General features: G+C 36.3%; 2 protein-coding genes and 1 long non-coding RNA gene across 3 annotated transcripts in view; 1 reads left to right on the top strand and 2 right to left on the bottom strand.

Moving 5' to 3' along the window:
* The window catches only part of PGAP5 (Per1-like protein PGAP5), a 34,505-nt gene extending 32,653 nt beyond the window's left edge, over positions 1-1,852 (top strand). The window contains exon 9 of the mRNA XM_071593328.1: positions 1,569-1,852. Within this exon, the coding sequence (XP_071449429.1) occupies positions 1,569-1,730 (162 nt within the window). The 3' untranslated portion in view covers positions 1,731-1,852. The remainder of the gene's footprint in view (positions 1-1,568) is intronic.
* Positions 878-13,460, bottom strand: LOC139694814 (uncharacterized). Its single transcript, XR_011702211.1, has 3 exons — positions 13,275-13,460; positions 2,888-2,922; positions 878-995 (listed from the first exon to the last, which is right to left on the bottom strand). It is a non-coding gene; the product is annotated as an uncharacterized lncRNA (long non-coding RNA).
* Positions 13,461-23,247: 9,787 nt separating this feature from the next.
* Positions 23,248-27,547, bottom strand: part of l(2)gd1 (lethal (2) giant discs 1) — a 43,753-nt gene continuing 39,453 nt past the window's right edge. Inside the window, exons 15-16 of the mRNA XM_071593316.1 lie at positions 25,417-25,507; positions 23,248-24,808 (exon numbers count right to left, since the gene is read on the bottom strand). Coding sequence (XP_071449417.1) covers positions 24,686-24,808; positions 25,417-25,507 — 214 coding nt within the window. The 3' untranslated portion in view covers positions 23,248-24,685. The remainder of the gene's footprint in view (positions 24,809-25,416; positions 25,508-27,547) is intronic.

Genomic DNA, 27,547 nt, shown 5'->3' with positions numbered 1-27,547 from the left:
TCGTAAAAACTTTGATATGGAGCGTAGCTATGTACAGCGTGGAAACGTGGTCGTTGAAGCAGGAGGATAGACGTAGACTGGAGGCTTTTGAAATGTGGGTGCGGAGCAGAATGGAGAAGGTGAAATGGACAGAGAAGAAAACAAATGACGAAGTGCTTGGTATGGTGGGTGAAGAGAGGGGTTTGTTGGGAGAAATCCTATGGAGGCAGGAGAAGTGGATGAAGGGGGTATTGACCGGCAGTGGGATGTTGAAGACGGTAATAGAGGGGAGAATGTTAGGCAAGCGAGAAAAGGGAAGGAACAGGATAGGGATGTTGGATGGGATGAAGGTAGGAAGAAAGTACTCGGAGATGAAGAGGGACCTGATGTAGAGTAGGATGCTGGATTTTTGTGTTTAGTTAGGAGTCCCACAAAATTTATTCGGCAGTTTGTCCATCCAAAAACCTATCTTAACCGGTAGATTACCTAATAATAATACCTAGTTACACATATGTATATCATCTGTGTTCCTATATGACACTGTTATTAGACCATTCTAGTACTAATAATGCCTTCAACAAACTTGATCTATGCAACTGAAGAGGCTTATTCAGAGACCACATCAAAATTGTAGCAATCATGTATTTTTCAAATTGTTAGGCTTTGCACTTGGGTGTATGTTCAATTTTCATTTTTGGGGCAAATATGAAAATTTGTGGCCTGTATCTGAATAAATATGCTATTTGCATCATGTCACTTACAGGCTTTCATCCTCATTAAGAGCTGTTGTAATTGATCACAAAACAATAACACAGTAACAACACAAAAGTTGATTTGATATACAACTGAAGATCTTACCTCATTCTAAGCTCAAAGGCAAGCAGAATTCACTCATCAAGGTATAGGAGCTATTTCCATTTCCTGCACTGCTTGTGGTTTCTCAGTAAGATCTGATACCCAAAAATTCACACTGGTAGACTGATGCTGAAGGTGCCCAGAATCAAACCTGAGCCTTTCTGATTATAAAATAAATATAATCATTATTAATATATGAAGACATTGAATTATGATACATAATTTTCATTAATTTGGGATATTGTAATTTTAACTTGACTGAAATAGGTTTGGGAAACTTACACTTAATGTTTGGAAATTCAAATTTTATATCATCCCTATTGCAAACTGTTTCACGTATTTTTGAAGATGAGTAACAAATACTGTACCCTCCCAAGTGTGAAGTTTTTTCTATAGTATAATAAATATTCATTCTATTTGTCTTCTGAAAGTAGAGTGATGCCTTGTGCAGTAGAAAATCTGAATTCCTGATCCTTGTCATTGTTGTGAACTCATTCTTTGACAACCTTTCTCAAGTTAAAATAGTGGTAATGACAATTTAGTTGGATAAGGGCAGTGCCACTGGTTACAAAGAAATTTCTAGCTGACTACTGTGGCGTTCAATTTTCTGATTTATTAATTATAGTCTTAATGAATTCTGCAGATAGAGATTCAGGATTTTTAGATTTTGTTAAGTCAAATTTGCATATTTTAATGTTTTTTTTTGACAATTCTCATACATTTTTTTATGTCAGGCTGTGGTCACTCCAAACAATTATGCTGGAATGAGATGCCATGTTCCTGTGGAATCTACTATCATATCAACATATATTTTGGGTGGAATGTTGATTACTCTTTGGCTTATTTTTTCACAAAGAAGAAGGTGCCGAAGATTTTATTATTCCAAAAGTAATTAGTTTTGTGTCTTTTATATGGTGTAAATGTACGTTTGGATGAAATTCAATTTTAAAATTTTTGCTGTGATTTAAAACATTTTTGTCAATCATTTGTATATAACTATAAATATATGTATACACGTGTATTATATGTAATTAAATGTTGTAATCTAGTCTGTATGTATCTCATTCTCTATCATAAACTCCATAAAAGCTGGAAAATATTTATCACGATATGCCTTAAATCTTAATTCACCTTGACCAGGATTCTCCTTCCTAGTCAAGGCCAATGGTTTTTAAACTTTAAAATTTCTGCATTTTAATCCATAATAGTGGATGACTCCATTAAAAGTTACTGTCACAGCATTTCCCACAGTTCTTCAAATTAATTAGTAACCCCTAGTCTCCTAGTCACTTTTCCATTTACTGTTCCTAAAGTTTTGTTACGGAATTTCAGCATCCCTATTTCTATGCCCATCTTCTTCCTACTTCACTTTTCTTTCTGCCCTTACACTAAATTCTTCCACTGCATCCAAGTAGACCTACCTTCTCATCCTCGCTAATGCTTCTAGATTCTATTTCTTCAACCTCCTTCCCAGTTTTATATTCTGAAACTTCACAGTCCACTTCATATACTTTTAATATACTTTACACAAAAAAATCAGAAATAATAATTTTAATCAGTGGAACTTGTTTTCCTTTCCCCCACTTCTAGCTGCTGGCATATCTTTTATGACTTCCATTTTTAAAATCAGATCCAAAAGAATTTGAAAAAAATGGTGAATGGAAGGTAATAGCTTTAATATCTCATGTCCAAGTGTTTCCGTAAAACTTGAATGAAAAGGATTTTTGCATTAAATTCCTATGAACATTGCTCCTCTCCATCCCACTGAGTGGCAAGGGAAATTATCTTATATCAATTAATTTTTATGCATTAATTTATTCATATTAGAAATTAAACTAAGTTAAAAGTCAATAAACTTGTATATCATTATTTTTACACACACTGCAACATCTTCAACAGTATTAATACATTTTAAAGGCCAACGATAAGATAATGTACCTGAGTCCAATGATAAGTAGCAGAAGTGTAAATTATTTTTCTTAGATTTTAAAAGTGGCAAAGCAAGCAATAATATTTAGGAATTAAATACATGCACTATATCTTTTTCACTCACCTAAGGCCCATCCTTTATGCAAGTGGCTCCTGTACCTAGAACAGAAAATTCATTTATTAATAATTTTATATCAGGTCATGTCCTACTTTCAAATTAATAACTTTTTAATCATCACTACTATTAAACTTGCAGCCAAGAAAAAATATTCAATTTATATGCTATAAGGATAGGCTGAAAAATAATGCACAGATACTTGTGGGCCACAAACAAAAACAAATGACAAGATCGGGCAAAAAGTACATTCAAGTACAATTCTTAATCTTCCAAATCATATATTTATTTTTCAACATAGTAACCGTTAAGGCTAACACATTTCTCCCAGCGTCTAACTAGTTTTTTCATTCCATCACGGAAAAACCCCCAACTTTTCTAGAATCCAGGACTTGACAGCTGCCTTCACCTCATTGTCCAAGGTGTAATGATTACACTTGAGGTGTCTCTTGAGTTGAAGAAAAAATTAAAATCACAAGGTGCAAGATCCGGGGAATAAGGAGGGTGTGGAATCAGTTCAAATTTCAGGTTTTGCAGAGCCCCTCCAGTTGCGCGCAAGGTGTGCGGACAAGCGTTGTCATGTTGCAAGATTATTGGTGCCAGGCTGCCTTTAACATGACAAACTTGACATCAGAGGCATATTAAAGCCTGTACATACTGAGAAAAATTTACAGTTGCCCCTCGTCCCAGAAAATCAGTCTCATAAACTCAGTGAGCATCCCAAAACACGGTCAAAAGAAGTCTCATCAACAATTATGGCTTTTCCAGGCACGTAACCATGAAATTTTACTACCCATCAATTTACAGTAGATCTATCAACAGCATCGTCACCATAAACAGCCTTTAAATGACGATGAATCTTTGTAGGAGTCACTTATTCAGCAGTTAGCAGTTCAACAACAGCATGCTGCTCAACTTGACATAGCCTTAGAACATGTCTCCATACTTCCGCATCTCAAAATACACTGGATGAATGGAACGACCTCAAACCTGTGCATGCAAGTTGAGGGGAAATGTTACTCCTGCATGCCACCAGGAGTGCTTCTGAATGTCATTTTGTTTGTGGTCTACTAGCATGTGTGCATTTGTTTTCAGCCTACACTCTTTTAAACCCAACTCGTAGTAAAATGAGTTTCACTGATCATCTTTAACAAACACCAGAAACCAAAAATATGTATCAAAATTCCTATCCTTCAGTGTTGATTTACTCTATTTTCAAATTTATCCATAACATATGAATCAAATTATTAAGATATTACCCTAAGTGGTAAGTAATCCTTGCTCAGGAATAATCTTATCTGGTAAACAATTGAAAATTACCTTCCCATGCACCCACCCAAAAAAATAATAATACAAAATGAGAAGAATAATGCTACCCAGTGATGCATGGGTGATAATGGACCTATCTACCTCACACCTGAGCAGTCAGACATGTACAAGCTGTGGATAAGTTGCCTATTCCTCCAATATAGTCTTATCTTCCGCAATACATTCATTAATTCTATCCGATTGAATATTGAACACCTTTTCAAAATCCATAAAACAAAGCCTTACTAATTGTACTAAATTTCATCTTTCTGTCATTCTTAATGGGGCTATGGTGCCACGCATACCCCTCCTTTTCTAAACACAAACATCATCCCCCGAGTTAATTTGCTCAAATCTAAATTGCCTTATTGATAAAAATAAGTATGTACCACCTTAGCTGCAAAAGAAATCAAACATTGTTCAATAGACCTCACATATAAACAGCTACATTTCCTTTTCTTGGAATGTTAACTGAACACCAATCTTAATAAATTCATCTGGTCAAATACTTTCATCATAAATGGTATAACTTAATCTATAACATCTATTCCTGCACCTTTATGAAAACCGTTAAGTTGTTCCAGGGAAGTTGTGTATCCACGACCTTGATTTTAATTTCCCAAACGGCCTTTCTATCTCCCAATTAAGTATGCCTGGGATTAAGCTATCCAATCTACAACCTCTTGCTATATCTAAGCTTCCAGGCCTAATATCATTACCGTATAGATGCTAAATGTATTCCAAACATTCCTTTAATCTTTTCAGGTTAAATAGTTTTACTAATGCTATTAACAAGTTAACTATTTATCCTTGATAGTATGCGCAGATTTTCCCTCATTAAATGATGATAATAATCCTCCTGTACAGTTCACCCATTTATCATTTCCTCTGTAAACTCTCCACACCGTTTCAGCAAGTCTTCCACCATGCTTCTTTTGCACCATTACTGTGTTACCTCACTTTAATGTCTATCTTTTCCTTCTGCTTAATTCTGTATACTTCCATTTCTTTCCCTCATCTAGCTTCCTGATCATAACATCTCTAATCCATTGTTTCCTTGTCTTTTTCCAATTTACTGTTTCTGTGGTTTAGTTTGCTACTTTCACTGTCCCTTGTTAGATAGCTACCCATTTTCCTTCTAATATACCCATATCCCTCTCCTCATTCATATTTTTCTCCACTGTGTCCTGGCACTTCTTTCTTTCCGTGAAGGCTAATGCTTCTACAGAGTGCAGCAACATAACTTCCTTTATTTAAACCCTGAACGCTTTCAATAAAGGAAGGTACATGTATGTACCTGTATAAAATGTAATTCCCTTCCTCACTCCCGAGCAAGTGAGATTGGAACTCCCCAAGTTCCTATCTCACTTGCTTGAGAGTGAGGAAGTTTGAGTTCCAATCTCACAACACTAATGTTTCCTTCCAGGAACACATAATTATTTCTTCTACCTGATCATACACCCTACCTTTTCCTCCCTATGATTACTTGTTGCATGTAGGCTTGAACAATGACCATGTTCATTCATTCATTCAGCTTTCAATTCTAAAAATATTTACTAGTCACTTGGGTCAATGTTTGTTAGGTGTCTTTCTACCTTCTAGCTCAATTCTACCATAAGACCTTTGACAAGACTCTTCCCCTCCTCTGTATTTTACTTAAAATTATCCATCCACTTATCCCCACTGCCATTCCTTTTCATCTTGCTCACCACTGAACTACTTATACTATCTCTGTCCTCCCAATTAAAATATTTTAATCCTCCTGTCTTCAACACTTTCCTAGCATTTTATGCCCATATTCTACATAAGTTATTTTTTAAGATAGGTCCGTTAGGTCATTAAAAAATAAATTCACTAGTATTTATTTAATTAACTTAAAAGTTTTTATTAAGAGTTTTAGCTTCCTAAAAACCTCCTTCACTTTTCTAAATAATTGCTTTTCACTTTTACACACTTCTTAACACTATGCCACTAAGCTTGTTAAACAACTCAAAATTGAAATTTGCCTCCAGGAAATCGGACCAGTTGACTGAAGTGATCTTGAGTTTCTCTTCATCTTGAGACCATTGCCCTTCAAACCACCATTTCAAGAGAAAATTCAATGTTTGTATTGAATTATTATTAACAATTTTTCCCTGACATGTGCATGGAGTGCTGCAATCAGACCCTAAGTTAAGTGTGTGCATGATCACAGACAGTATAGGCATTGATAATATAACAGAGCACACCATTATCACTGAAAATTTGACTTTGTGAAAGATCTGCGCTAAACTTGTCCCTTAGTTCTTGATGACTGACTAAAAGCAGAGTCGAGTCTCTGCTTGCAAAAACCTTCTGCAACGTGCTGAAGAAGACAGACTTTTTGGACAGTCCTGACTCAGCACCAACATACTATTTCCAAAAGTGAAATCCTCCCTCATGGGACTCACCATGGGACCCTAAGTACCATCAAAGAAGCTTGCACGCTTACCCATAAGGACCTTCTGGAATCCGACTACCAGGGAGCATTCGAGTCATGAAAAAGGTGCAGGCAAAAGTGTGTCGATGCCCAAGGGATTTACTTTGAAGCATTTTGAGGGGTCGTAGCATTATCTGAAATAAATCTATTTTTCTGATACTTTTTATAGAAACCATGCAGCCATTAGGTGCAAGGCCAGGACCAGACTATACAGCAGTCCAAAACTGCTCATCCACTCAACACTCATCGCTCTTTGTGTTGGTTGGTAAGCATTTTCAGCACCTACCTTGCACACAATTTGTGATATCAGAGATTTTCCACTGCAATTGTATAAATAGTGGTGAGTCAAACAAGAGGAAATTTATCAGCCAGAGCACTAATCATCAATCATCGATTAGATCACAGTTCTTCATCATACACATTTGTGCAGCCATTTTTGAAGTCTCAACACCACTGTCCCACCTTCCCTTCACTCATTACTATAGGTCCATAAACTAAACACAACTCTCAATGAAATTGGGTGGCTGATGATCCTTTTACACACCAAAGTTGAATCACAGCATGCTCCTTGCAACTGGCAGAAGCCATGATTTTCAAGGACATAGTTATCTGCAATAACCGACAGGCAAACTACTACTGCTTCAAAACTAACTTCCGGGGCTTCAGAAACAATCACTAGATGTAGCTACAATGGTAAAACTTTGTTCTGACCCACCATTATTTAAATACAGTGAAACCTCATAATATGTTCTGTCTAGTGGAACAACTTTTCACATATAAATTAATGTGAAATATGATAATGCATTCCATGCTGAAAAAAAGTTATGTATTTAAAAGATTTATTCAAAACAATTATATAAACATATTATTTAGGATTGTGGATCACGTTCACCTTTTCTTCCATCGCAGTATGAAGTAATCACAAATGAGAACTATTTGTAAAAGCAAAAAAGAATCAAAATAAATAATTTATCACTAATGATACATAATTCATTCCTTTTCACTATAAAGCTGTCTTGAGATTTTTTATGCTGAACCTACAAATTTTATAAAATGCACCTCAGAATTATCATTAAATTTCTAGCATGTATTGCCACTTCCTTATTAGGGTGATGCTTGGTATGCATGGTACAATGCAATAGTTTCCTGTGATCTCCACATCACAATTAGCCTTTTATTTTGGACTAAAAAATTCTTGAAGGCCCATTGACTTTCTGAAATGTAAACAAGCAGGGGTTTAATTTCCAATTCACCACTCGCATTTGCACAGGGAGAGATGGCCTTTCATTGGCTTGTGGCCGGGCAATGCATTCTCTTCTCCTGTTACGTGTAGAAATGTAGGTTTGCTTCAGCATCTTCCAGAGGAGACCAGTCTCGTCACAATTAAAAACCTTCTCGGAACAGTAACCCTCAGAATCTATGAGTTTCTTTAAATCACTAATGATGTTCTCTGCAGCCTTTAACTCAGAGCCTACTCCTTCACCGTGCCTCACAATGCCTCGGATGCCCATTCTTCTTGTAAACTTGTCAAACAACGTACGGCTCCCCTTAAATAGTTCTTCAGCCGTTGATAATCCTGACAACATCAAACAAGGTCGGCAAAAATCATTTTCACTTGCTTTTCCTTTATCCATAAGGGAAGTAGCCTGTCAACATTGTTGAGAATAAGTGACTGTTGCGTAAGTATTCTTATCACTCTCTATGAAGCATCTATCTACTTCATTTTGTCCTTGTGCTTGAAGAAAATACAAATTGTTGATGAGCATACCAGATCAGCCAGGCTAACACCTAATTTCAGATTTTCAATGACTTGACTTTTCATTTCTACTTTTATTTTTATCCTTTTAAGGCTTTCTTCTTACCGGATTTTTCTTCTTGGTCAATTTTAAAACTATGCACAAAATATTATTTAAATCTGCACCAAAGAATCACTAATAATAAGGTTGAACACAAGTTTGGAAAAATGTGTTTTCACTAGCGACAATAAGATGCTGGCTGAAAAAGTGCTAAACACACACTTAAGTAGCAGGTACACAATCATTCCGGAAACTCCCCTTTCCTAGCCACTCAATAATGTGAATAGTCACTCCTTATGGGAGTCATATTTGGGACCTACAATTTTGTTCATAATGCAAACTACTCGCTATACTAGGTTTTGATTAAGCAAGGCTACACTGTATAAGAGAACGGTCCTTATTTTGAAATATACCTTGTAATCAAAAGTAAATAAACTGTTTTTTGTTCCTTTTTCTCTGCTGCGGCTGTCAATATCTCTTCATAAGGATTCCTTATGATGAGAACCAAGTAAATCTGCCTCTCCTGCTGCTGGGGATAACACACTTTTCAGGGGATTCACTTCCATTGTTGATAGGATTTCAAGTCATATAGTAATTCTGCCCTTGATTAGTTAGTGGGATAAATTATTGAGACAGTTTCCCAGTGCCACAGTTATTTCCCTCTAAATGATTATGTACCTAGTCCGTTTATTAATCATTATGATTGCTGGTTGGCATTTAGACCTGAATAATAATCAAGTTTGTACGTTTGGCATTAATTTCCACAAATAATTTTCTATCAACGACCTGCTCTCTATTTACCATATTTCTTCCCCATTGTTGTTCAATATTATGGCCACCTTTTGCTGGCACTCTTACCCTCTGTTGAATATTATTATAAAATGATCTCTCCAATAAACCCCATAATGTTTCTTTCTGATCTCAAAAAGCCCTAAAATTTCCATATGTCTTTCTCAATTCCCCATTTCCCTGCCCCCCACATCGCCCTAACTTTCAAAGCACCTTTTTTCACTGGTCCGGTCCTCTTCTTGTATGTCTTCTCAGCTGTTTCTGGTGCTGACAATGCCTCTTTGAAATGATATTGTGGGAGGATTATGGAAGCCTTGTCTCTCCCACTACCAGGTACAACACACTGCCTAGTGGGCTAAGTCCTGTAGTAACTAGAACTCGTTCTAATAATTTTGTCCATCACTGGTTTATGGGATAATGATTAAGGTGGTTTCCTGTTACCTTCCGCAGTTTTTTTAATGGGACACCATCACTTAAATGGCTGCCCCACTGGCACAGATGCCGAATGGACTAACTTTTGTATGGCACCTATCTGGCAAGGGTGACCCTACTATGAGCTATTACCATTGCTCTCACCGTCAAAGCTCTAGGAGTCATCAGAACAAATAAATCCTTCCATCAAGGCTATTGTCAGCAGGGAAGGGTGTTCCTCTTTAGTTAAATTTGCTGAAGCACGTCAACTCATTCACCCATTCATGTAACTGCAAGCATGATGCAAGAAGTTGGGCATACTTATATAAATGGGAAATCTTACAGTGCATGTATTGCGTAATTAAGCAGTAAATGTGTATGCAATTCTCATGAACATGATTTCAAATGGGAAGCTTACTGAATATATAATGGAAGGCAGGTGAGTGAATAAAAGATGATCAAAAAGATCGATGAGATTAGGAAATGGAAGGACTTAAAAATAGAATTAGGTAGAAGAAATCACTTACAGATAAAAAATAAAATTTATTTATTTATCGACTTAATTGGGCGAGGATGAGTCCCTTCTTCCACCTAACCCTTACATTAGAGACGTTAAATTGAAGACAATCACATACTACCAAGCCCTAGATGGAGCAAAATCCACTTAGGCGGGAATTGAACCCATGACCTCTGGGTTGGTAGGTGAGGACGTTACCCCTCAACCACCGGGGCCGGCAGCATAGGTGGGAAACTAATGGGTTGGAAGCAGCATGATGAAGGACACAGAGGTAGGATTTGGAGTATAAAAATCAAGAAGGATAAAAGGGAATACCAGTTGATGCTATCCATGGCAGTTGAATCCTAATTCATGAACGTTTTTCCAGCAACTTATGATAATTTTATCAGGTCCCATAAAATTTCCTATCATTCTAATGAACGTGGAACCCCATATTTACAAGATTTAATTTTCAGGTGCCTGCCATTTGCATCAGTATGTGCTCGGGTAAAAAGAATTCATATTCTAAAACAGTTACTCATGTTCATTAGTCTTCATTTTAAAATCTTTTCTGACTCAGACACTTAAAAAATATGAGAAGGAGAATTAATGTAAACAATTTAGGGTATGTTTTAAATATAGCAGGGTAGAACTCTTCTCTCCACCATAGTAACAGATTTTTGAACTACTTTAAATCATAATCTGCCTGCATGATTAGGAGTTAGCTACGTAATTTATGCATTGGAAGAATACCTGCTGGAGACTATTCATTTCTCACATAAGGTGGCATTATGAGGACTGAAATTGACTTCTGACCCAAACATGGTGAAGCAAGAAACAACTGGTGGCTGATAATTGGGATTCCTTGCACTGACTCAACGCAATGGTTGTAACAGTGATAATATCCTGAATAATAAAGATGTTTGAAACTTATTGCATTAAAGCTACATTGAATCAAATATAATTTTATTTTCGTCACAAAATTTTGAAGTTGGACAACAGATTGCCTAAGTTGAATGCTGACATAAGACAGGCATGTAATACGTTTTCCTCAATCACTAAGGAATGCACCTGAGTGACTGAGGAAAGGAGGGTCTGATTTTATCCTGCTTGACATAGGTAGATCAAGGAAAAAAAAGAAAATTTTAATGCAGGACAAAAATGCTAGATCAAGTTGATTCTTATGATGGTACCTGCATTGGTCTGGAAAAACATCAAAGATTACAGGTCTCTACACGGAATACAATGGGGAAAAACCATGACATGATTCTAAACCATGCCAATCAGTGTGTAAATTTGTCGAAAATGACAAAATATGTCACAAACTCCATGCATGAAAAACCTAAGGATTGCTGACAGTTCTATTTAAGTACTACATCTTCAAATATCTCAGTGTTCTTATGAAAAAAAGTATTGCACATAGCTACAAGATTGAGAATTGAAGGCTATTTTATGCATCCAAGATGTTCAAGGACCTTTTGGAATTTTCATTCATCACATATACATAAACAAGGAGAGCCCTATTTTATGAGATAACGAATAATTCTACTCTTTCACAGTTTGAGTATTTCTTCAACTCCAGTAATTAAGTGTATAAAAGTGAAAATTTTACTTTTCCTGCAGTTTACACTTTTTCCGTGGTCCCTAGTACAGTAATTACTAGGCTTTACTGAATATGTCAAAAACATTAATTAACTAGGTAAGGCTCAATTCAGGAAAGTCTTGAAAGAGCGGTTATGATATAGATGCAGACTATCAAATTTAAACAAAAGATGGTATAACTGAGGATAACTAAGGGCCAGGCTTACTTTACTGTGAAATATCAAGGTCATGAGAATGGATAAAATCAACACAGAACTACTTAAGGGTTTAGAAAAATGTGGTACGAAGAGTTATTATGGACTTATTCATAGAATTTATGAAAGAGGAAATAGGGCAGGAGGAGGAAATAGGCAGAAGATTCACTAGACCACTATTCCCCTTCCAAAAATGGGAAAGGCAGCCACAGGTAAGGAGTATTGAAATATATGGATGATTTTAAGTGCATCGTAGGTAATACTTAAAGCAACCAATAACAGAAAGGAAAGAAGGGAAAATGAAAATATAGGGGATGATCAGGTTGGGTTCTCAAAGGATATTGAGGATATTAAGGGTAATCAGTGAAACCATAGAAGTAATAAGATTATTGGTAGAAAGGAATATGAACTACCAGCAGGATGTAACTGTTTCATGGAATTCAGGTATGCATCCAATATGGTAAGCAAATTAGGTGGCATTAATGAATTTATCACTGAAGGTTGGAGTTAATTGGAGGGATATGCGATCAACCCATCCACAAGCTCTATATTTCTCGGACGTATCAGGTACATGTAGTGATGGAGAAATGGGATAAGAAAGGTTAGACTGGGATAAGGCAGGGCTGTTGGCAATCATCATGTTTTCCCATTTTATACTCAGAGAAAATAGTAATAGAGGCATGGGAAAAACGGAAAATAGGAATGAAAGCAGGTGAGAAATTCATTGAATTAGATTAGAAATTTAAACAATTTGTTGACATTCTACACTTACTGCTGATATTCAATGCCATACTCAGACTATAACTACCCCAATAGAGAATGTCAGCTTTCCCACACAACCTTATGGATATTGAGATCAATGTTGAAGCAGCTTCCAAAAAAGTTGCAAGGAGTAAAATAAAATATAAAGCACTGAAAATGCAGATGATTCGTGAAAAGCGTACACATGGATTATCTGGCATTTCATTAAATCAAGGAAGGTTCTTGACCACAGCTGGGCCGGAAAGATGTAGAATCGGTAGTTATCTCTTCGTACTATTGCCTAACGAGGCACTTTCCACCATTTCAAATATGTTGGTGAAAGGATTCAAAGAACAATTAAATTGAAACAAGGTGGCGAGAATATCGACGTCAGCCGTCTCCGAATGAAAAGTGCCTGAAATTCACAAAAGTTTAACGCCCACCCGATGGAAGAACCTCTCCATCCACAGATTACCACCGAAAAATTGACATAATCGCGATTCTGACGTGTTGTGACCAATAAATTCCACGTGACTGTAGAAAATTGACCCTGTAATACTCTAGCATATTATTGCTGACGACATATGGAATGCACTTTTACCTCGTGATCGATATCGTTGAGATAGAAGAGCGGACGCCAAGTTTCATCCAAAGCATCTCCAATACAGCAAAGTGAATTCAGCGATGAAAATTCCCGCTCTGAGACGGTGGTAGTCATCGAACAATTGACAGCAGATGAACACATAAAGTTGGCCACTCGTCGTTCTTCGGCGCCGAAGCACTGGATTTAGTCCTTCAAGATGCATCAGTGAACATTGAAAAACAAAATTAATGTAGAATATTTGAACCATCCTCGGATTCATTTCCGGTATATTAATTAGGGTTAACCAATTAATGAGAGTAAATGTCACAATTGACATCGAATTACCTTGAGCCATACAAATGTAACCCTTGTATAACTATAAATCGAATGTAATAGATTTCGATAACATTTCTCATTGCGATGCTGACTTCGTAGATTCAAGCGAATGATAAAGCATATTTAAACAGCTGAAATCATGTGAGTTAATTTGACTCTCCCAAACTTTACTAAACTGCGAATATCCAATCCCCTTTTGGCCGCAGCACTTCACGCCCGATTTCCCACAAACAAGTTTCCAAAACACTACTTAAGCCAAGTCAAAATTAGATTTGGAAAAGAAAACTCGCAAGAATGTATTTAGTCAATGTAGCGGAATGTTGAATAAAATAAGCATTCAAAAGAAATCACACACGGAAAAATCAAATTAACATTTTAGGCTTTCTCTTTTTGCCTATTAGAAAAACTACTAGTAGATACGGTGCGCACCATTACTAGTGACGCATTCATGCAATTCATGGTTATGCACAAATGTGACATCGATGACACCCGAACCTTCGAGTGAAATATCAAATTGGAACTGTGTTCCGAATTGTCATTTAGCTTGCGTAGACAAGGTATTTTGATCGACATTCGATTTCAAATGCAAGCACTTAAAAATGTGCGATAATCATACGTAGAAATATTTATATTATTACCTGAAATATACGAAAAACCTCTACGAGGCCTTCTCTCACTTCTGTCTACACCGGTATCCACCGCAAACCAGTACAACAGAGAGTTTCAACCATACCCGCCTAAGAGGAAGCCAGGGCGTCGAACAAATCACATGGGCAAGAGCTCGGTCATTGAGGGGCGGAAAGGAGAGAGTTCATTTGCTTCTGCAGACATCACTCATGTTACAAGGCATTAAAGAAATCAGATGACATTGCGGGATTGCATCAAAAAGTAGAAAAAACTTGAGGCAAACTTGAATTATAATAATTTTCTTTCATATTGAAACTCAAGAACCTTCTTCTAATGAAGTGTTATTATTCATTGGTGAATTTTTAGATTATGAGCAATTGTAGTGCATTGTTTTCATTACATACTCTATTGTGTATGCTCTTTTTCAGACATTTTCATCTTGAATTTACCTATATTTTGTAATTTTCTTTGTGCTTGATGACTCCCTTATCTGCATGATGTGGATGAAAATATTATTATTATTATTACTGTTTTTAAAGTTAACGGCTACCTTCCTGGCACGGAATTGCGTCTAACAACTCGTTGGTAGAACTTATTCAGCCATACATTTTAGGGCGAGCAATAGTAGGAAAACGCCAATTTGTGAAATTTATCAAACAATAATTGAATTCAAAATTCAACCGTAAAAATTACTACACGATTACGTTATGGAGCCATATTTCGTCAAATAGTACAAACTAATTGCATTTAATTGTAGCTTGTCAAATAATAATCCTATATAGCGTTAATGTTGCACATCAGAGTTCGTTATTGAATTTCAATGATAACTTAGCGCATTTATGCGTTAAAAGTTTCGAATCGGTGAAATCTAATTTATTCTTCAAATTGCTCACACACGTATATAGTTATGGAGACTTATGATAGTTATTGATAATCCATCGCTAAAGGAAGGGCTTTGGATGGACACAGCCTAAATAACTGTGCAACGATACATTTACTTGCCTCTTCCACCAAAACAACCTCACATCCAACACTACAATGAACCCCTTTCAGTAATGCATTATTTCGTCCAACATGCCAATCCTGTTCCTTCCCCTTCATCGCTTGCATAACGTTTTCCTATCAAGTAACTTGGCAGACTCACAAACAACGGGCAAAATCTTTGTCTGGCACTACGAAATGACTTGATTGATACCGTAGCCTTCTCATTACAATTAATCTTTTTACAGCCTGTAGGAAGTGGATAAAAATCTGCATCAACTTTCAGAATGCTCATACTTAATTGTACAATGATTTAGACAAATGATATACCCAAAGCAATGTATTTATCGCTGCTGTTTCGAGTCCAGTATGTTTTGGGTTGGACATCCAGGCACTCCAGTTACATCGGGTGCCATCACCACCAATGAGCTCGGGTGATATTGACAGATTCTTTAGTTCGATATTGTTAAATAATCATCCATGTCTGTTATCATAATTTTTATGCTATCCAACAAAAAGAAAAACACACAAGGCTTGTGCTTGTAAAAATGATATCTATTAAGCTTTTACAATAGTTCGATAATGTTGCTTCTATTAATTCAAATAAATAAGTTTTTATTATTTAGGTCAATTCAAGCTGTACATTCTAACTGATTAACTTTAATCTCAATCAATTCAAATTGCCCAGCATTTGTCTTTCATTTATTCAGTCATGACTGTTTTAGCCCAGCAACCTTTTTTCAATTACCACCAAGTTTATCATTCTCAACCTGGTATCTTTTTTGGGATAAATGTACGCTGTCACCATGATTCTCGAACACTGTCTTCACTCTTGCAAATTAGTTGCTATAATCAGTTATCACCAATCTCCTGAAATAAATATTGCTTGAACCTGTGGATAGCCAATCTGAAGCTATGGCAGGATTTGAGTGATAAGCAGTTAGGGAGAATACGAGGTCTGTTCAAAAAGTATCACGGCTCTTGTTTTTTCAAAAATTATTTATTGAGTCATGAATATCTATTTTGTAACCTTAAAAATAATCCCCATTAGATGATATACACTTGTGCCAACGTTTTTTCCAACCCTGGAAGCACCTCATAAAATCATTTTTTGTGATCTTGTTCAGCTCCTCTGAGTTTATCTCGTCAATCGTAGCGTCGTCCTTCCATGGCCTCTTCAGTTTCGGGAACAAGAAAAAGTCACTGGGGGCCAGGTCTGGAGAATACGGTGGCTGCGGCATCATTGGTGTGTTGTTTTTGGCCAAAAAATCGAGCACAAGAAAGATGTGTGAACAGGGGCGTTGTCATGACGCAAAAGCCAATTTTTGTCCTTCCAAAAATCCGGGCGTTTGTGGCGGATTGCTTCGCGCAAATGGTGCATAACTTGCAGGTAATATTCCTTATTTACCGTTTTACCCTGTGGCAAGAACTCAAGATGCACCACGCCCCTACAATCAAAGAAAAATAAGCAAAACTTTCACATTCAACCGAACTTGGCGCCCTTTTTTCGGTCTTGGCTCGTGCTGCAGCTTCCATTAGGATGATTGAGCTTTAGTTTCGATTATAACCATAAACCCATGATTCGTCGCCAGTTATGGCCCTCTGGAGCAAATTTGGGTCGTCGCGGACAAGCCAACACCTCATTAGCAATGTTAATGCGTTGCTGTTTTTGGTCAGCATCGAGCAATTTTGGTGCGAATTTCGCGGCGACCCGTGTCATGCCATTGGCAAAAGCCGAAATGACACGAGCCAATCGATATGTTTAGGTCCTTAGCAACTCTCTAACAGCGATTCGACGATTGGCCAATACTATTTTCTTCACTTTATCAATGTTTTTGTCTGTTGTTGACGTGCTCGGGCATCCGGCACGCTCTTCACCGTTCACATCTTCTCGGCCTTCTGAAATCATTTTGCACCACCGGTAAACGTTGCTTCGGTCAAAGGAAGCTTCTCCATGTGACAAAGTCAACATTTGGAATGCGTCCGCACACTTAATTTCCTTTTTCACTCAAAATTTAATACAGATTCTTCGATCCATTTTTTGGAACAGGCAAAAATCAAAGACAAACCACAACAAGTCCAAGCAAAACAGCTGTCAACGATTAACTGAACATTCAAAATGGCCCAACTTTTTGGCATAAGTACCAACACAACGCCACCAAAAAATCGAAAATCAAATGCACGTAACCCACAAAAATTCAAGAAACATTTTGAACAGACCTCGTATAAGCATAGGCCAGGAATGCTGGGAGATATTAGGCAAGCAATGGAGAGAGAAAATATTGAAATGCTATGCCTGTTCGAGGTAGGATGGAAAGATCCTGGATATTCAAGGAGTTATCGTTACAGAGTAGTATACAGCAGAGGGGAAGAGAGTGAATGCAGGTTAGCCATGGTAATGATTAGGAAACTGGGAAGAAAGGTACTGAGTATTGAACACGAAATTGAGAGTATATTTTAAGTAGAAGCAAGAACAGACTTGGTGCCCAAGTCTGTGCTTTTTTCTTGGGGAGAAAACTCTTTCTGCCGACCAGAAGGCAGAAAAGTGTGGACTCAAAGTTTATGGAGGAAGGGTTCTTTTGGTAAGTGATTCAGGAGCCAATGAAACCATTCATTACTACTTATTTGTGTGTTTTATCACCTGATTTGTTAATATGCAGGTAATTATGCTAAATATGAAATAGTTCGAATATTTTATTTATGATAAATAAATTGATGCTACTAGAAATATAAAAGGATGTTACTGCAACAATCTGCCAGGATATTTGCATCAATAGAAGATGAATTCCTAAAAATATCATTGGTAGATTAGAATCAACATTTCATAAGTAGAAAATAGGTAATTTTATATTTTAGCAAATCTTTACACATTTGAATTAAACCACAGCATTAACTATGCTACTAAAAGTTAATTATGGCAATCATAGAAGTCAATCGAAAGAAAAGGAAAAAAATTGTGGATTAAAAACTATTTGATTGGATGTACAAGTTGTGATCCAGAAAGACAAGACTGATTTTATAACTTGTTTCTTTTGACAGATACAGCTTAATTGAACTTGTCGCCCTCGAAGTACATGCCTTGACAGACGACACACCTTTGCCAACATTTCTTCCAGATATTCAACCCTGCCTGGTAAGCCACCTTAGGGGTCCTCTTCAGGTCAGCCGTAAAATTAGTTTCAATGCCTGCAATAGAGTCAAATCAGTGCCCTCACAAGGTTGATTATAACTTTGGAAAGAAAAAAGTGTGATGGAGCCACATCTGGAGAGTAGGGTGGTTGCGGGATCACGGAAGTTCCGGTTCTGGCAAAAAACTGTCACAGTCAGCATTGTGTGAGCCTGTTCCTCTTGCTCCTTCATTGCTGCCATTGCACATGGTGGCAAACAAGTTAAGATGTACCGCCGCAGCTGCATAACGACTCGACACAAACAAACACAACACTTCTCATTTTAGTCATCAGATGTGTCGCTAGATGGTGCAGTGTCTTGTTTCAATCCATTGAACGGCTTGTGCAGAATAAAATCAGTCTGGTCTTTTTTTGATCACACCTTGTACACCAAGCTCATCCCATTAATTGTTGTAGTTGAAATAAAGGAATCACTGCTCCCAAATATTAATCATCTGTAAATATTTAAGTACTGAATTTACCCATTGAAACATTCTATTATTTAACTGCTGAAGAAAAGCAGTTAATATGTTATTATTTCATCTTCAAGAAATACATTTGTGATGATTTGTGTAGTTGGAGTTAAAATAGCACAAATTAAGATGAGATGCCAGAATAGATGGTCAAATTTTATTTTTAAAACTTAGGTGCATTCTGATTTTGGCTCTGAAATGACATTTTGAAAGTACATCAACTTTAAAAGACACGAGAGAGAGATTATTATGGCTATTTGATACTTCAATTTCATTTGCCATTGTGAAGAATTGATCAATAAGATGTAGTGCTTTGATCAAATAAATGCTTGAAAATATTTTATTAAGTTACCATTTGACGAATACCTACAACGTTTTATGTGCACACAATTTAGGGTCAATATGGTAGGTGTATGTATGTTTTAAGATTTGATTAGGAAATTACAGCTTTTTCACCATGAAAAATGGCACTGAATTTCACCGATAGTACTGGCGCATAAATGTATTAGTAAATGAATTGTAAGTGACCTCAATTATCAGATTGTCATGCCATATAGTTACAATTGTTACAAATTCTTAGCACACGCTCTGAAGTTCTTTTTGGTAGGAAGAGGGAGAGAATAAACAGTTTCATGCCATACCCTACTAAAATCCCAGCATGTGGAAGAGAGAAGTGGAATACAGTAGTCACACTGAAAGGACAAAATTTAGAGCAAGTGGATTCCTTCACCTATCTCGGAAGTGCCATCACATAAGATGGAAGAAGTACTACAGATATCAAGCAAAGAATAGCTCAAGCTAAGAGTGCATTCACAATGAAAAGACAACTGATGTGTTCAAAGAAGATAGAACTACAGACGAGGAAACAATACGTGAAAACATTCGTATGGACCGTGGCACTCTATGGATCAGAAGCATGTACCATTGGAAAAATAGATCTGCAAAGACTAGCAGCCTTTGAAACCTGATGCTAGAGGAGGATTCTTAAGATCGAATGGATGTATAAATAAGAAATGAAGACGTATACAGAAGAATGAACGAAGAACGGACCTTATGGAACACCATACAGAAAAGAAGAACCAGATGGATTGGCCACACCCTGAGGCACAATGGATGTGTGAAGAATATAATCGAAGGAAAAGTCCCAAGAGGAAGGCTAAGGGATAAATACATGGGACAAATAAAGAAGAAAGGACATAGCAAAAAAGGTACCAGGAAGTAAGCCAATTAGCATCAGATAGGGTAGGATGGAGGGCTGCAGTCAACTAATCTTAGGATTCAACGACTGATGATGATGATGATAGCATGAGCAGGTGTCTATTCCAGTATGTAACTAAATGAATTTAAAGAGGTAGAGAGCAGACTTCACATATCATAGACAATGTATAAAGGTAACCTTTTCATTTAACCTAATGCAAACTCACACCAGCCTATAACTTAGCCACAGATGAAAAACATCATAAAAGTTAAAAAGTCACTCAATATTTGCAGGCATAACTCCTTAATTTCAGCTGCAAAAAAGACATTTAACAAACCCTCAATTTTCCAACTAATGTATATATTTTTAATAAAATCATTAAATTTAAACAGGCAGCCTTATTCTTGCTCTACTAATCTATAAATTATCTTCACTAAGCCTCCAATCAGCACTAATGAAGGTTGCTGCAATACAAGTAGCACAAATATTGCAGCAGCCCATCTCTTCATTAGCTGCAAAAATTACTGGTATTACCCAAAGATAACTCACTTTAACAAAAGCCATGGACATAAAGATGCCATAATCTAGTTTGATCCAAATTTCAAATTATTATTTGGTAGTGCACCATTTGAGGTAGGCTTTGGAACACTTACTTTACACCTCAACATTTCTTAACCTCTTCCAAGACATAATCTGACACCACACAATAATAAAACCTTCTTCAATTCTGCTCCTATTTTATCTACTTTCATTCCATCCAAAATCACAATCCTTTTCTCACCCCTACCTTACTTAGCTAATGCACTTATCTCTACCAAAGTCTTCAGAATTCCATTGCCTATCAAAATGCTGTGCATCAACGTTTCCTGCCTCGTTTGAATTTCTACAGCAGTCTCATTTCCTTCCTTACCATATCTAGCACTTTCCCATTTTTTTCCTTTCTGTCTACTTCAACTTTTCCCCACCCAATTTTCAAAAGCCTCCTATCTGTGTTTATCATCCTGCTTCATTGACCATGTTTCTGCACTGCAAAGCCATGTTCTTTATCAGTTTTAACAAGTTTTTTTGTACCATCCTTACTTAGGTGTCCCTGTCATTAATCCCTACACCTTTGACCATTACGGTCCAAAACATAATTCAAAGATCTGTAAACTGCTCTAGGTTTTGCCCTTCAATTTTACTGGTTGACTTAGCCTTCCTCCTCCTAAAATCCTCGTTATATTGTTTTGTTTATTCAATATAATTGATACAGAAGTCTCAATCTGTTGTTTTCAGACTTTATCAACATTAAAATTACACACATTCAAACACCAAAACTCGCCATGAATGGAAAAAATATTCAGATGGTTATAGGTTAGGGAAAAGGAATGCACACACATAACAAGAACAAAACAAGGTGCATGACGAAGGCAGAAGAGAGCAGATTCCAAGTAGAAAAAAGGTTCCCTGGCCAGGACTTGAACCATGAACCTTGTTAGGCTGATGCTCTACCAATTAAGCCATTGAGGAAATGTAGTCACAACTGCATTAAAATCTGCAATATGTACTTGTGTGTGCTTATGGAAGCACTAGCCTAATGATATTTAACATTTCCAAGATCTTATAACTTTTAAATCATGTTATTTTTATTTATTTCACAAAATTGCTCAATCTCACATTTCCTTTTCAACTTTTTTGTAAGCTTTTTTTTAAATTATATGGAATAAATTTGGTCTCAAAGCGGAAAAAAATTTCATCCATACATTTTCTTATTAACAGTATTTGACAAAATACCAAAGAAAAAATATGTAACTACTGTATAGATATCAAACAATGGAGATATCACAGAAAACATTAAAGCACAATTTCCAAAAGTAAATAATATACTACCTTGATCAAAAAGTTCCCGGAATAACCACCGTGTGGCGCTCCCATCGTTCCGATTTGAGTTCTGTTTTTTTTGTTAAATTGGTACATCTGTTGTTGATATTCCCTTTAAATCTTAGTGTCATAACTTGACATTTGCAAAAGTTACGTAGCCAAGAGTACATCTATCTCTGTGTGTATTGGCAATTTTTTACAATTGCAGAAATGGATTTAAATTTGAAACAACGAACTTGTATTAAATTTTGCGTAAAAAACGGATTTAGTGGCGCACGGACGTTGGAAATGTTGGAAAAGTGTTTCGGCAACGATTCTCTAAAAAAAACGGTCGTTTACCAGTGGCACGAGCGGTTCAGAAGTGGTCGTGAGTCAATCGAAGATGATGAACGCAGTGGCAGACCATCGACATCGAAAGTCGGTGAAAAAATTGATAAAGTAAAAGAAATGTTGGTCAATAACCGCAAATTAACCATCAGAGAAATAGCAGAGGACTTGAACATTGCCTATGGATCCGCCCAAGACATTGTGGTTAATGATTTGGGTTTCCGTCGTGTAGCAGCAAAGTTGGTGCCAAAAGACCTCAATTTCATGCAAAAAAGAGACCGTGTTGACGTCGCAAAAGACATGATTTGCGAGGCTGAATCCGATCCCACATTCATCAAAAGGATCATTACTGGAGACGAGACGTGGGTTTATGAGTACGACACGCAATCCAGACATCAGGCAAGTGAATGGCGTTCACCAAATGAGCCGAGACCAAAAAAACCACGTCGTTTTCAGTCAAAAAAGAAGGCAATGCTGACGGTTTTCATGGATTACAACGGTGTAGTGCATCATGAATTTTTGCCAGAAGGCCAGACAGTAAACAAAGAGTATTATTTGGGCGTTATGAGACGTTTGCGTGAAGCAATTCGCCGAAAGAGACCAGAAATGTGGGCAGAAAACTCGTGGATTTTGCACCATGATAACGCACCGTCGCACAGTGCTATCATTATTCGTAATTTTTTGACGAAAAATGCAACAAATACCATCCAACAGCCACCGAATTCACCTGATTTGGCTCCCTGTGACTTCTTTCTGTTCAATCGAGTTAAAAAACCATTACGGGGAACGCGTTTTAGCAGCCGAGAGGAAGTAATGGAAAAATCGCAGGAAGCACTGATGGACATACCGAAAACCGAATATAAAAAATGTTTCGAGGATTGGATCAAGCGCTGGCATAAGTGTGTTGCAGTCGATGGGGATTACTTTGAAGGGGACAATATAGATTTAGATGAATAAACTTGTATTTTTAATTTTCTGAATAAATTCCGGGAAATTTTTGATCAAGGTAGTATTTATGACATTTATAATGGAACTTAAAGAGTAATTTAGGGTCTACTTACCTCATAACCTTGCATTATTTTTGTGGATCATGATTGTTCAAAAATTTTCAAAATCAAATACTGACAAAAATTACTTTTCTCAAAATTTATATAGACCAATTGATTTATAGAATTAGCTTCTGAATGGCTTGATAATTCAACATTTCTCCTTCCAAGATTTAAATTCTATTCACCAGTTTCTAAAAGAATTCTGTATGTCCGATAGTTCAACATCCACTGGTCACCCTGAGTTCCAAATTTTTACATCAAAATTACTGGATAGAATATGCAAGCACTATAAAAGCAATGTTCAATAATTATAACAATTATTACACTGGACAATTTAATATAATTAACAATTAGTGTGCACTTCAATTAATCTGATTCCAATCCCCATACCTGAAGATGAAATTCGTGTAATATTCCAAGATTCAAGACCAACAACCAATCTGCATACAATTTTAATCAAGTCTATCACCAATTATTTTTGGGAAAGATCATTTTGAGCTGAGAATCCCTGAATGTTCAGGGATGAGCACATCCTCTGCTGAAACATTACATAATATGCAAAAGATTTGTACATATCAAAATATATTATATATTACAAGTCAACCACACACAAAAAATACATATCTTCATTTCTGAAATGTAATAACATATTAAGGATTTCTTAATATCAGTGCAACTGAAAAAACACAACTAGTCATAATTTATTTCCAACACTCATTCAGCTTGACATATTGAGCCCCAGAATATAAATTAAAAATTAAGTAGGTAAATTTAGTACTTATTTTATGAGGATGTGTATTCTTCTACACATGCGTGAATTATCATTACTATATTGTTTCTTCCAAAAACTGAAGTACGTCTTAATGAGTGGAGTGAACCACATGGGTGTTGTCAAATATGATAAAGTCATATCTCCTTACATGCGGGAGGGTATGTGCTAGCTAAGGTTCCTGAATAACTTGAATCACAGATGAAATTTAAATATCCAAAGAAGGTGGCTCTTATAAGTGTCAGCAGGTTCAATGGTATAAAAGTCGGGCACATGAACATGACAGAAAAAGAATTAGGTCAAAACCTTCATATTTTGAGTGCATTACCATGCAATCATTATAACAATATAAAACTATCAACTTTATTAGTTAAAACCATCATTTTCTGGATATAGTGTGCACAATTTTACTGTTTGGCCAATAAAAAAACATTGCCATTAGGATGCTAAGCAGTTAAAAAGAGTTTAAAATTGTCTTATGCTTGAAAGCATTGTGTGTACGGCAACATACTTATCATTGCAGCTATCCCCATCTATTCTTTACAAAAATTATGTAGAGATTCCAAGAGAGGAGCAAAATAGTGGCACAGTATACATTAGTCTCCAAGTAGAATGCTGAGAATATATATCAAAATACCATTATCACAGTCTATCAATTACAAGCCATTTCTCAGTCACTTTCTCCACTTGTCTGGCAAGGATTGGATTCCTTAGTCTAATCTTGACTTCCATCTTACCACCAACTGCCTTACGCCCCTCCATCAGCTAAAAGAAAAACATACGCATATTAGCTTACCACAAAATATCTTGTTAAATGATTATAGGTCAAATTTATGACACCTATCAGTACAAGTTTTGGGTTGGAAAGAATATTTTAATCCATAATTAATCTAATTAAAATAATGGTTGAAGATAGCTAGAAAACATTTTCTCAATGATATTGGATTATGAAAGAGATAGGGACCACATTGAGTATATACACAAGGTTATAGGCAAAGGAAGGAGGATCCTGAATGGGGAACAAAACTACAGAACTTTGGTTGGCCAGATCGATGTGCTGACTATTGTGTAAGACAAATGTGTACTGGTCAGCACATCTGGATTACAGAAACACGGGTATAGTTGATATATATTTACATGCATTGAAGGTTACTATCTAAAAATAGATTCACATGAAGGTAGGCATATAAAATGCTTAATTAAATTATGACAATTCTAAATAGACTCAAGAAAATATTTTAGTTTGAGCGTTAACATAATTTAAAGAGTAATACCACAAATCCCCAAGATTGTGTTTCTTCTTCCCTCATGGGATCTAATGCCTGTAACTATCACAACTTTACTTATGCAGCCTACCATTAATCTTTACTTACAGGAAAGGAATCATGCAGGGTGCACACAGTCTCCAGGGGTTGCAGCTTTACAGTAGCAGTGCCAATAAGAGAATCACCACGAAAAAATCCCCTGAAAAAGTCAACATATGAACTTCTAATCATTAATAATGCATGAAAACAGATATATTTAATTCATTTTCAAGTTCACAAATTCTCTTCATTTTGTTTACTTGGCCCTGACGAGAAATTGTGCTTTTCTCATAAGAATTAATCATCTTTACCTATTTCATTATATAATGCTTGGGATTGATCAATTATGTGAAGGTATTTTTGTAGTACCCTTGGCATAGTGCAATGACTATGTATTCTTACAGCTATGCATTAAATTTTTAGGTACATGTATCACCTTTACAATTTACCATTTGCTGAAGGAACTAATATTAGCATATTAAGAATTTTTTCAAAGTTCACAAATTATTACTGATATTCAACCATGAACTTCAGCCGCTCTGTCTACTTTCTTGGTGAATGAAAAAAATCTGTGGCTAAAATTTTTAAAAATCTTTTTACCATTCCAAGACCATTGAAATGATTCAACTTGCACAGTTTCATTGGAACTCTACATCCACCAAATTTAATTAACATATTGAGAGTAAGCTGGCAAGCTTGTTACTAGCTTATAAAAATTACATCTAATTCTTTCTACTAAGGCTTTTGAAGCACTATGATACAATAACTTTCTGGCTTTCTGAATGCTTCTGTTATGTTGGTTCACTGTTGAGGTGAAGACACTTCATACCTGTTGCATGATACACCACTGAAAATTGGCTGGTAACTATAACTACAGGTTGTTTTTTCTCCAGGAGCCAATGAGAAGTGAGGCACCACCAGCAAACACACCCATTGGTTGGTGTTTCACATTGAAGCATCCCTAAAGCCTCAGGGTTGCCACCCATCAGTGTAAACAATCAAGGTAAGACATGGGCAGCCATTACAATCTTGGTTAATTGATTGATTATAAATGCCATCCAGTAGGAATGCTTACCCGATGTCTCATCTCCCATTGGTTATAAATAATTAAGTGCAATAGACAATGCTGTAAAAAGTCATGATAAGTAGGGGCATGAATTTTTCAAGACACATGCAATTATGTGAAACATCCATGAATTTGTGATAATGTATTGTTTTTCATAATATTATAAAATGATGATTTTCAATTGTTTCACAATAAATTTAGCTTATTTTAAAATTATTATAAATTTTCATGTCCAAATTTAAATATTTTGGCAAGAATAGTGTCTCCCAACTTTAATGTTAAAACTGCCAATACTTTATTACAGTTCTGATACCAATGAGCTGCTTAGCTATTGTGATGATGTCCTTGGGGTAAGCAAACATCCGTACACCTATTGGATGAAGGGCTACAGCCAAAAAAGCCGACAGGCACTCTAAATGCAAAGGAATGATATGTGATGTAGACAGAAAAACCAGCAGATGGGCTGGCACCCAAAAACATTAGAACAGCACGGCCATTCATTTGCTAGATTCCTAATTAAGAGTTTTTCCCAATTTTCCTCACAAACATATGTCCTCTCTTCTCTGATTATTCACCTGTTTGGCTAATTAGTTTCGTCCAGTGAATCATCCGCCATCACTGAAACTGTCACACCACTGATGTTTTTCCTGCTCATAGTTTTTTTCAGAATCAGAATGCAAAATGGCGTACACCAAACACAAACTGGTCTCAAAAAAGAACAAAATCCTCAATTCACAATTTGTATCTCATATTCTATCTATACACAAACTTCCATCCATATAAAAAAATTTGGTCCTTTTCCAATTTTTTCTTGAAATGCTGAAGAAATTAAGTAATTCCACACTATTTCCTGATTTCCCTAATGAAGTGGTCACCCTTTTGATAAAGAGAATCTAACATACACCCCAGGGAAATAATTGAAGCACTTGACTCACAGCATCAGGTATACAGGTGAATAAGTTCACATATCCAATGCCAGAGCAAACAAGGAACATCAGATTATATGTGGTCTCGATCACATTATATTTCAGGATTAATATATTCCTCAGAATTGAAATTGTTTTTTCAGGCAAAGAAATTATTGGCAATTTTCCATTTTATATTCTAAATGTGGATTTTTAAATGACTAGAGAT

This window comes from Hetaerina americana, unplaced genomic scaffold (assembly GCF_022747635.1).
Source record: "Hetaerina americana unplaced genomic scaffold, ioHetAmer1.1.p SCAF_1, whole genome shotgun sequence".
In the NCBI taxonomy this organism is placed as follows: Eukaryota; Metazoa; Arthropoda; class Insecta; order Odonata; family Calopterygidae; genus Hetaerina; species Hetaerina americana.
Note: the sequence above shows the minus strand (reverse complement) of the source record. Positions and strands in the feature narration are given on the sequence as shown.